At 40.6% G+C, this 12,680-nt stretch overlaps 1 protein-coding gene across 2 annotated transcripts in view; it reads right to left on the reverse strand.

Annotated features, from left to right (window-relative positions):
* Window positions 1–12,680, reverse strand: part of rxraa (retinoid X receptor, alpha a) — a 107,469-nt gene that overhangs the window by 71,683 nt on the left and 23,106 nt on the right. For both annotated transcript variants that reach the window (XM_083929801.1, XM_083929800.1), the window contains exon 2: window positions 6,207–6,320. In XM_083929801.1, coding sequence (XP_083785927.1) covers window positions 6,207–6,320 — 114 coding nt within the window. The remainder of the gene's footprint in view (window positions 1–6,206; window positions 6,321–12,680) is intronic.

A 12,680-nucleotide genomic window follows, 5' to 3' on the forward strand; every position in this document is an offset into this window, starting at 1 on the left:
ACCCAGAGCAGACTCAGAATCAGGACTAAATATCTGGGTAAGACATTACATACAGTATTCATTTTTATTCATGCCACTCGCTAATTTGCCCATATATTCAGCAGCGCAACCAACGTGCTTCACTATGATTAACATACTGTTCTGTGTTAGGCAACATGGGGCCTGAAGAATGAGAACTTGCTTGTTCATGTTTAATTGATGTTAATAAAAAATGCAGGGTTTCATTTTTTTTTTCCTTTTCCAATTGCAAAGCCTCAAACACTGTACTGTAAACCTCACTCAAGGGGTCAGGATCAACTCCGGGAGAGCTGGAATCTGTGGCAGAGAAAGAAATTTCACCTCATCTGCGTAAACTGCCTGAGAGAATACATTAGCGACAAGCTAAATATAAGTTAGGATGCGACAGAAAATTAATTTAAAACAAAAAGCGACTGTTTTCGACTTGAAATAATAAGAGCTCTGTCTGAATTTAAAAGAAAAAAGAAAAAATTGATAAATTTGTATTCCGCTCACAAATTCATTAGCCATTAAATTATGCTGTACTCCTGATGATAGAAATTTTAAATGTTGTTTCCTTTGCGCTACCATGATTCAAATTTCAACTTATAATGATAGCCTTTGAGAATTCGAGCTGTTAAAAATTCAAGTTCAACTCTCAACCCTCGATTACACTATAAAGATGACAGAAAGTGCATGATAGCAGAGATGCAATCACTTCCTGTCACTCCCCTGTGTCCCTGGCTGCCTGCTCACCTCTCTCTCTGCTGAGTTTGAGCTGTGACAATGAGATAGCATTTCACTCTGATGGTGCTGCTGTAGGATTATAGGCTCAGAGAGTTATCAAAGGCTTAGTCGCTCTGATTTCTAGTGACCAGCCGTGGATGGCTGCTGTCACTCGGAGACCTCTATCTCTGCAGATGCATCCTTGCTGCTGCTGCTGCTGCTGCTGCTGCTGCTGCTGCAGCTGGCCACCAGGGGCTGTGCCATTTAGGGAATCCCATTGGCAGATGTGATGGACAGGTATTATGGGTACTCAGATAATCCGCATCAGATAAAAAGGAGAGGTCCTCAGCGAGCAGTACAAAGGGACACACAAAGAACGGAATTGTGAAGATACAGCATAACAAATCAAATAAATAAACATTACTAAGTCTATCGAAGTTCTTAAAGCTGCACTAATCAATATTTTATAACAATGGATCAACTGACTACATTTGATAGTTGAGCGTCTACAGTTCCCTTCAGCTCTAAAGAACATTTCTTTAATGTCTCTCTTTCTTTTGCAGGACCCCCACTTTTCCAAACTCGCCAGGAGGTAATTTTAAGCAGTTCTGCTAAACTCACTGTATGCTACTTTCCCAGCACCAAAAGGCAGAGTCAAGGTTAGTGATTAAATGGTGAACGGTGTGAAGCATTTAGCGGCTTAGGCGCCATATATTTTCCTCAAGCTCCGGTGGAGACCAAATACACAGCTAAATGTAGATATTATCAATGTATTATTCAATGCAGGCTTGATTTTGAACTGTCTTGTTTTTAGTTATAGGTGTATATTATATCATTTATTGTCCTTGATTTATGTGTCTTTTATTCCTAAAATTGTAATTGTATACATTCCTAAAGTGTTCCAATCGCAATTTATCCTTAGTACTACAATAAATCAACTTGAAATTAAGTCAGATATTTTGCTTTAAAATGTAAACAATAAGTTATCTTTACTTGTAAATGCGCTGCAACAAAGTTGTTTTTAACAATCAGCCCCTATTTTGTTAAATCACAAACTATGGAGAAATAATAATCAGGCTGATCGGTACGCTATCATTGTTCTCAAGTTTATATATATATAAAGGGACCAGGGAAGTTATTCAAATCTCCTAGATTACATTTCTGCTTCCCATGCCACTTTTTTTCCCCTCTTTACAACTAATGTATAAAGCATTTTTCAAATGTCAGGGACTTCAAAATCAAATAGCAAGCATGAGGGTTTGTATATCTTGAAACCACAGCCAACACATCCCACAGTAGCTGATAAGTTTAATATAAATTAAAACAGCCAATTAACTGAACAGTTTGTCAGTTCTTATCCCAGTTATGACAGAGCCATCCTCTGGCCTCCAGTAAACCTCCTCATCATCCAAACAAATGCAGAGATTAACTGGTTGTTGTTTACATGAGTCTGGAAAGTTGGAGTTTGTGTATGAAAAATAACCTGTAGGTGTTGTCCTGAATGAATGGGGGCCAGGGCCCATAATCGTCAGCTTGGCGTCCTCCAGCCCCTCTGGCTCCTGACCTAACAGGAAGCAACCAGCAAGAGCGCTGACTCTGGCCAGCCAATTAAAGTGCAGAGAGCACAGAGCGCGCTGAAGCTAACGAGCTCCCTCTCTGTGACCCTCCTCACCTCTGCAGGACCCCGCGATGGGAAATATGAGGAGCCGGGAGCCACTTTAATCCCCCCCCCAACCTCTCTTTAGCCTGCCCGCCCCAACTCCTTGTCTCAAACCCTGCTGTGTGACCACAAGGTCTACAAACACATGCTGCCTCACTCCAGAGGCCCACCACATGGCTTTTTACTGCCCTGCTGATGCTAAAAAGCACCAAACAGAGCTTGTACACACATTCCTTGCACAGAGCTGGAGCTGTGTCATTTAAATTTCCCTCTAGTTTACTCTGGCCAGGTTATACGTGGAGGGGCTATGGTTGCCTCTTTCCAAGTACTCTGAATAGTAAATGGGTTCCAAATTAATTGGCAGGATTTGTGAGGCAGCGTTATATTTCGGAGGCACTGTAATGAAGTGGGTCTGCCGTGAACACTAATGTGGCTTGGCTTTGAGCATAATTGCTATTTATTTGAACAAAACACCACTAATAAAGAGTGATGAATCAAAAGCTCCCAGTAAACCTGGTGAGTTAACCTCAGCAGGTACAGGTGGGGCAGTCAGATCACATCGGTGCTTTTCCAGCACACTACTCAGCCACATCCAAACTTAATGAAATAAAAAAAGAGGGGGAGCCAGTAATAATCATTTATGTCCAACACCCCCTCCCCCTTTTCACTCCAGGCAGAATTGGTCCTGTCATTTGGACCCTCCAAACACAGACCATATGTGGGTTCAGCTCTGGCAATCAGACTGCATTGTGGAGCAGGCGGCTGAGTTCATCAGGAAAAAATTAGCCCGCCGCTCTGCAGGCCCCGCTCCCATTGGCCAGTCACGCGGCCCGCTCCGTTTGAGGGCACCCCAGACATTCCTGCGGATAATCTTTTCCATTCCTCTGCTCAGCTCGGTGAGGACGGACCAAATCACAGCACAAGGCCTGCATTGTGAGGGCCTTTTCAAAAAGCCCTGTTTTCGATGCTGTCTCTCTTTTATGCTTTCCCTCTCTCTCACCTCATACACCACAATTCCAAAAAAGAAAAAAAAAACTATTTCCCATCAGGACTCCTTTTTCTCATTAAAAAAAAAAAAACACTAAATGGTTGCTTTTTTGAAATGATCCTGCGGAAAAAGCGAGGTCCCAAACACTATGTTTCTCACAGTCCCATTCCAGTAAGAGTTTGTTTTTGAAATGTCCAAACAATGTAAAACCACTGAAACCGGAGCCTGGCCACATCAGTGTGCTGCCTGGAGTTCAGCAGATCGCTGCTGGATACAGCTACCCGGGCGAGGCTTGCAAGCCTTCCCAGAAACCTCCTGCTTGGTCACCGCTACAGGCATCACACCTCCCACCTCCCACAGGAGCTTGTCATTGTGGCCGTAGTCAGGCGGCTGGAACGTCGAGATTGGAGGACGATCACATGATCTAGGGACACTGGTGGATTTATAGTAACACGTTCCATAGTTAGACCCATGATTATTACAGGGTCTATAAACTTTAGACTCCAGAGCGGCCTTCCAACCTCTGCAGCTATGACTTAACAGTTGCTTTCTTTTCTCTAGAAGTACGCTCTGCTCTTGGCTACTCAGAAAGCATTTAACACACCACTGAATTTGTTTAACATCTCCTCTAGTGAAACTACAACAAGAAAAGATCTATCTTTTTCAACACTTTTACTCCTCCTCTCTTTTGCCCCTGGATCCGAAATAGACAAAATAATCTACTGTGACTCCTATCCTAGTGTGCTACAGCTCTTAAAATAGCCACAACACAAAGAAAGAACATTTGGCAAGACTATACTCCTAATCCAGATGCTCCTAATTGTTCAGGAAACATGTCCACACTCACTGCAGGCTGTGACAGTAAAAAATGCTGCAATCAATCAAGGTAGCTCTGTATAATACGCAAGGATGGGGGTGAGTGGGGTTGGTGGAAAAACTTCACCGATCATGATGAAACTTGTCCATGAAAAAATATGTCTGTGAATGAGTGGGTAGTGGGTGCTCATCTTGCCTCCATTGAGACAATAAAAGAAAAATCCTTCATGTTCCAAAGAGAAAAGTAAGATATTAATTATATTCTTTTAATAGGAAGAAAAAAAAAAAACAAGAGAAGGCCATATCTTAATACATGTTAGACAAACATGTTTTTTTTCTCTATATGTCTGAACAGCAGCCGCAGGGGCAAAATTCCCATCAGCCCCAGGGGTCTGTGGCCTGTTTTGAACTTTCACTTTCCAGTTACAGAATGCATGCATAGACTGTATTTAAAGATGGACGATGCTTCTTCACTTCTCCCACTGTACAAAAGTGAATCCAAAATATCTTGGCAACACCATGTTGTTGTAATTTTGCAAGTCTGCAAGTAGTGATCGGGGTATCGAAGTCTTGCCCTTGCACCGTACTGAACAACTATTTCATTTTATTTTTATTTTTTTTGCCCCATCCGCTAACATGGAGGGGGCGGAATTCATTACCTTTAATGCAGCCAGCCAGCTGGGGGCGATCCAGATGTTTTGGCTTTACTTTCAGGGAGCTGTCAAGCCATCCATCTTTATGTACTGTCTATGGGTCCTTTGAACAACCACGCATGTCTAACCAAAACTGGTTAAACATGTACAGAAGATGGAATTATTTCAATTATAGAAAGATCTAAATACAGTTTTAATACAGACCAGAAAAACAGAAACATGGATTCTGTCTTTGCTTATCAAATTCAGGTTAAACAAAACTGAATTGATATTTGTCCTCGTCGCTGATATCTACAATTTATGATAAAAAACCTTGAATTTCTCTTGGTTGTGTTTGTAGGCCAAAGATGTACGTACATCACATCCCTGTTTAAAGTATTTTCATGCCTTACCTTGAACATTTTAAGTGTGTTCCCTAATTTGTCCTGGTTTAGAAAACAAATTAGTGAATTTCATGACCATTGGAGGACTGATTCTAAAGGACATTAAATAGTAGTTACTTGCACCTCTTTAAATCCAATGAATCACTTCAAAGAGCAAATATGTCAGACCCCGCTAAGAGCACTTCAAGTAAGGTAGAAATTAATTAAAGCAGGCAAACCAGAAAGGAGTGATTAATTTATAGTGCTGATAAAAGCACTCTTATTTTATTTGGAAATGCTTGAGTTCTCCAAAAATAAATGGAAAAAAGGTCTATACTTATATGTAATGCTTTGTTCAAAACATAAAACGAATGAATAGGCCTAAATGCACTTTTACTGAGAAATTCTAGTTCAAGGATAGAAACGAGAAAATATCTAACTTAAAAATCCAACAGCTGCTCTCGTGGAGCTGTTCATGTTTATGTGTTTTGTCTTGCCATAAGAGTCATGCTGTCCTCACATGACAGGCAGCTCAGCTGGTCACAGAACTGACACTGCAGAGGGAGCGAGCCATGAGGATGATGGAGTGATAAATGTATCTGCATTAACCACATGTTCTGGCTTGTTCTGTCCGACATTCATTTGCCACATACCAGATCATTCAATTCAGAACATCCACTTATGTCAGACCTAGTGTTTTTTTTGTGTTTTTGTTTGTTTATTGTTTGCGGGGGTGGGGGGAGATTGGAGGAAGTATCAAATCCCAGAGCAACACTGTTAGTATGCCCATCACTGGGGCTCTGCATGCAACAACGCCATTGCATGAAAGCATGAAAGCATGAAAAACAGACTGAACGGGGCCTCCAAAAAGGCCTCTGACTACTATAGTTAATTTTGACATACTAATAATAATAATAATGATTTCAAATGAACAGATTAAAGCTAAAACTATATAACGACAAACTGTAAAGTAGCAACAGGGTTGTTTACACAGCCAGTGTTACCTGAGGATAGGCGACGTTGATGGAGGGGACACATGCCACTGAAACAGGAACAAGCCTCGCCCGAGCGACCTCGCTGCATTGGAGGAGCCAACGAGCACTGGGGCTTCAAGAACCCTGTAATCAAAAACATGAAGACACATAAGAGACTGAAGGTAAAGATAAGACAAAATAGAACAGACACAATTGATGGCTTCCAGTAGAAGATAAATGAGGCTTTTGTGAGCATACAACACTGTTATTACAAAGGCCAACTCCCAGCAGTAAAAGGCAAATGCCAAAAATGGGATTTTGCCATCAGTGGTCTTTGTTTGATGTTCATGGGGTGAAGAATATATTCCTACCAGCATCTTGCCCCTATCAGACCCAGCCAACCTCTCACATTTAGAGTTCTGTGGCCGGCCAGCCCTCAATGTAACTTCGTCACCAGCTCACTGCTCAAGTCAGCTCTGTGGCTGTACCCAGGGCGAGAGTACCAGAAAGTAGACAGGGTCTGCAGAATACTGGGTAAGGCTGGCCTGCAGGACGGCAAAATGCAGCCCGGGCTGAGGACTGAGGTTAGCAGCTCTGTGTGGACAAAAGACAAGATTTGGCTGAGGTGCCTCGAGGGGCTGGACGAGGCCGTCTTACTGTCTGTCTCTGGGGTCAAGGGGGTCATTTTCAATAGGGAAGTCATTATCCGGCACAATGAAGCAACTAAGTAGGCTGTACCCCCTCCAGACCAGTATTCACCCATCTCTGACATTAATCATTAAACAGGAAGAGCAACAAATACAGTTGAAATGTTTTGCACAAATATTTCTTGAATTACAGAACTGTTATATTCAACATTGGAAGAGGATGTAAAGTAGATACACCAGAAAGTTGGAACCAAAGTCACCTTAAATCTAACAATAAATTGCAAATATGGGCCAACTCTGACCCTGTAGGACTAACCCTATACTAATGTCCTTTTGAAATTCCTGAATATCCCTTAAATACTGTAGGATGAAAGTAGCATATCGGTGACATTTAATTTCATGATTGATACTGTAGCTTCTTGCCAAAGTAAAAACCTATGTGTCAGCAAGTCAGAGGAGGACTTGCTTCTTCTTTATCGACTGGGTAGCTAATGCGGATATCATTGGCACTGGCACATCTCTGCAAATCCAAACTTTATTCATTCCTCATGAGGACCTTTAGATTTCCAGCAAACATCAAGAGCATCATTCGGAGAACCCCCACCCCCCTCGTGCCACTGTGTTCTGAGCCCAATAAAGCGCCTTTATTTCCACCATGAAAAACATGTCACTCCAGATGAGCTCAGAGAATGACATTTAAAACAGGCAGAGGGATATTGAATTAGTTCCCCATGATAAGCTGTCTGGGATGCTGATATGTTCTCTGCTTTTAGGGGTGTGCAAGTTAGATTGTGTGCTATGTGCACATGCATTTACTGTATGTGGATGTGTGAGGAAGAGTGTGTGTGTGTGTGTGTGGGGGGGTGTGGGGTGTGTGCGAATTAAGCAAGGAACGACAAGGCAAAGCAAGTCTGGACCAGCAAGAGAGTAAAGACAGGCAGACTGAGGACACCCTGAACATCATGAATTAAATAAAAATGGACAAGGAGGGCATTTTGTCTGTCTGATTAAAGTAGGAACAAACATGTTTCTCCTCATACGCTTCTAATTTCACCATTTGCTGAGCATAATAATGCTATTGTTGTTATCAGATTTTGGAAAATGTCAACTGAAAACAACAGCAGAAACTTTGAAACGCAATTTGAATATTATTATTAAGTGTAAAGGAATTTTGGAAGGGCATGAGTAAAATCTAGTGACAATTTATAATAACGCTGGAAAGAGATGACTGGATTTGAGTCAAGACTATGTGTGTGTGGGGGTGAAAAAGTTGTAAACAATGTCTTAAAGCTGAAGTTGTCAGCTTTCTGTAAAAAAGAAAAAAAAAAATTTTTGCTTAAACTGTCACTACATCCCCACAGCACAATGAGACAAATGATCTGACAGTAATCCATCTTTACCTCTCTATGTCTCCTCCTAATGTCATCTGCTAGAGCCAATGTGCCTGACCAACAACAAATCAGAGCAGAGGAATCTCTGCACAGCATCAATAACTGCTCAAGAACTCCAATAAAACTGGGAAACTAGGCAGCGCTGATCAAATACGACTTAGTATTCTGTAAGTGTATTGCATATTTCTCACATAAGGTATTTAAGCTTACTGTTTAGCTGTAAAATGAGAAAGTTTGTCCGGCTGGTCGGCTGGTGGGCATTTGTTGTTTCAGCATGTTCACAAATACCATATAATACATTTTGGGAAGTATCAGAGTAATTTTCAATACTTGCATCAGTATCAAAACAACTATGTTATCTATGAAAAAAAGACTAATTGAATAGTTCACCGTGCAACTTTTCCAAGCTTATCAGACAACATTAGCATTTTTTTTTTTTTTTTTTTTTTTTTTAAAAAGGCATTGAATTCAATAAACCCTTCCATGTTTTTATCATCTGGATACTAGAATATTTCAGGTTACTTTGTTATCCTCCAAGCACTGAGAGTTTTCACTTAAATAGAATAGAATAGAATTACTTTATTGATCCCAAGCTGGGAAATTGCAGTAAAAAAGTATGCAGTTTTTCAAGTATTCATGGATGAAGTGAATGCACTCCAGTTTCTTTTTGGAAGAACCTTGTATAAAACTTTGATTTAAAAAAAGTCCTGCTCCATCTATTAAAATCGGCCGCATTTCCCCCCATCTTTACCAAATGAACCAATTCTCCAGGAACACAGCACATTCCTGGTTGTACAAAGGGGTTGAAGGGCAAATAATGACACATGGTATAGAGCTCTGAGCAACGTCACTAAACATTAAAGCATTAACATATGAGCCCCGGCCCCCAGTCAAACCAGACTTTTCCAAAAACCGGAGTAAACTAAGCAGACAGCACCCCCCACCCCCCCAAAAAAAAGATCTCAACAATGCAAGCCATCCATCGGTGCAATGCTCCCACGGGAGCGAGCAATATAAGAATATGCTGTTCAAACATTTTGGGGAAAAAAGAAAAGAAAAAGAAACCATACTTTTTTATTTTCAATGTAAATACACAGATCTATCTATTTCTTACATAATACAAATATCTAATAAGAAAACTGAATCATCAAACATTCAGTTACTTGAGAGTTAGAGCAAATATTTGAATAACTATGGGTTTGAGAGGCATGTATGTGTCTTACTCCTGTTGGCATCATAAATCATTTTAAGTGATGGGCTTTACTTTTAAAGCCTTGAAGTGAATGATGAAAGTGTGGCAGCAGCTTGGACGTGTGTGTGCAGGTTCATGATCTGCTGTCATAAGTGGTGAGGTTGGTACATGTCTTGTCATTAAATCCTCCCTATCACACCGCCTCAATACGTCTTGGCTCGTATACTTTAGCAGGACCATGATTACTGTAATGTTTGATCTTGCTCTTCACTTCTAAGCAGCACGGATCCCATTGGCTTTAATAACTGTATGATCCAATCTTCGGGGGACAAGCTCAAGCACTCCCCCCACTTGAAGCCAATCAGCATTATCCTTACTGGCGATCATGGGGGATCAGAGCAATGTAAACATGCTGGGGTTTGCCTCATTAAAGATAGGCTGCTAATGAAATCGCATCCTGCATTTACAACCTTGTGCTAATGAAGGCAAGGCTTTGAGATGTCCCGCTAATGAAGAAAGGGTTTTTTTATTGATATAAGGCTAATAAAAGAAAGCCTTAATGACAAGGTTCTAATGAAACAAAGGTGTGTAAATTTGCCATTATAACAAACCTCACTGATGAGAGCACACCTGAAGTATTTTCATTAACAGACAATACTCATTTATCACGGATGCATCAGTGAAAGTGCTTGCAGACTTTACAAGATGCCACAAACTCAGGTCTATTGAGTGAAATACATTCAAGCATTTATGAGAGTTTAAGGTATTGCAGCAGAGCTCTCTTAAAGCAAACGATTGTTCGTGTCCTACGTTACCAAGGTGATCAAGCCCAAGGTCAAAGAACATTGGGCCCTTAATGCATCTCCGAGGTGCAATAAAAAACGCCTTTTGCACATGGGACTCCAGGGGCTAAGGTCTTAGAAGAACATGCAAAAGGATGGTCCAGCAATGGCCACAGTCACTGTTGTGAATGACATTCACCTTCAGCTGTATACCACATCATGTCTTAAAGCTCATAAGGAAAACAAGACAATTTTATACTCTTAAATGTGTCCAAGTTTTTGCCCATTTATCCTTGAGATACCCATTTCATTGCATTGTCTGTTTCATAAGACACACTTAAGAATGAATGAAAACTGAAGTAAGTGGTGAGCCATGTCAACCTTGTCAAGCAAAACAAAACTCCTTCCATTCAGTTACGACCACCATTTATAATCATTTATTTATTTTTACTTTTAGACAAAATAAGCAATAGAAAACAACAAGACCCCACCTTGACCTCTGGCAACTTGTGCTGGGCATTTGTTCTTGATTCTCTAACATTTTATAGATGATTAAAGATTTATTGCTAAAAACATTAAGAGATTTGTCAAGAATGGAAAGTATGTAATCACCACTGTCAATGCTTTTTACAAATGCGTCTAACACATTCTGTGCTTGCGTTTCATGCAGTTTTCATATAAATGAAAGGCATCAAGTAGGAGACTTAATTATCTTCTGATGTTTGCTTTCCTCTAAAGAGGGCTAATTCCATGAAGCACTTTCTCATTACACCAACAATTATCACTCAGACAAAGCCTATGTGCTGAAACAACTCTGCCTGTTCTTCACTTCAGTGAGCTCTCTGTGAGGAGCTAAAAAAGATACTTCAGTACCCGATAATCGAACACTTCTCATCTGAGCTGCCGCATCTCTGTCTGATCCCGATCATCAGCATGGAAAGCATCCAACCTGCTTCTGAGCGTATCTGCTCCATCAGCAAACTATCTTCCCTCCCCTAGATGATAGCCATTCTGAATGGAAAAAAGACACATTTAAACATGCCTCTAAGCTCCTATTTATCTCAACCAGAACAAAGCTTGAGCAGATCTATCTTGACTACAAAGCAACCTCAACCTCAAGAAGATGTCTCGAGGCAATACCTAGATGCTGATCATATTATTATACTTGCCAGAAAAATGATTAAACACCTTCAGATTCAGAAACACTACATTTGGGTTGAAGTTCCAACCTATGATAAAACACATTACTGAGCTTTGGAGGTTCCCTGAGCAGCCAAACCAGACACAGGACGGGTCAATGGAAGCAGTTGAACTGAGTCTGAGGACATAAGGTGATCAAATGAACAAGGGCTTAAACTTTCAAAAGGACTTGCAGGCCTCTGCAGTATGTTGCATTTTTCATTTGGTATATTGTGTCAAACCAAACAGGATACCCCTTGAATCAAGGTGCAAGTGGCTTGCCTTGTACTTCAAAATAACTGCATGCTAGCCCTTTTTAGAGCCATAATTTGCTTGGCCTTGGATGAATTAGGGCAACATCAGCCACCTAAGGGCTTCTTTTAGCCTTAATGGAAGATTAGACAAAATCTGTAGAAACAGATACCCATGAAGGCCTTGGCTGGAAGACATAACTCTCATGTTCAGCCACAACAAACCCGATTACTTGCGGCAAAACTTCCTTTCACAAAATGACGATGAGGTTGATGCTCTGAGTACTCCTGACTTCACTGGGAAACAAAAAGTGACTAAAATCTGCAAGTTGCATTTGCTTTTTTCGAGCTGTGAGTCACAAAACCAACCGCTGATTGAGGTCTGGGCTGGCAATAAAAAGTTAACTGGACAGCTTTACTGAATGACTTATTAAGCCACTGTGTTTTGCGAGACCTAAACTGAGGCGCTTTTGAAATGAACAAGAGTGCCTTTCTGTAACCGCATGCCTTCCTACTTTGTCTGAAATTGAGTCTGCACTTTCACACAGTCTCAGGATAATGAAAGTGGCAGTTGCCCTGGTGTGGTATTTGAAGCTGCAAGGCATCTGTAGGAAAGGTAGAGCTGACAAAGATGACCTTTGTAAAACCGTAACTTTAGGACTGTTATTACTGAGAAGCACATGTCTATCTACAAACCATAGACAGTTTTTAACAAGCTTAAAATAGCAATGCGATTTTACTGATTTGAATATAATTTAAATACTAATTTAAATAAAACAATGTCGTTTATTTGAATGGCAGAAAAAAAGACAAGAGGGACAAAACTGCATTGAAATATTGTAATTTACAATGTCTAATATTACACAATTTTGTCCCTATTCAATACAGCTTTGCGTAGCTACAAATCCTTGACTTATGTAAGTGTTTCGGTTTAAAATAAATAATAATTATTTAACATTGCAGCTGCTCCTCTGCCCTTATTGACACCAGGGTTTTGACTACTCTCACATCCAGACATAATTCAGTAAATTTGTAAAGAGAACACACGTCTGGAGACAACTA

The sequence above is a fragment of the Echiichthys vipera genome (assembly GCF_963691815.1).
Source record: "Echiichthys vipera genome assembly, chromosome: 16".
NCBI lineage: Eukaryota > Metazoa > Chordata > Actinopteri > Perciformes > Trachinidae > Echiichthys > Echiichthys vipera.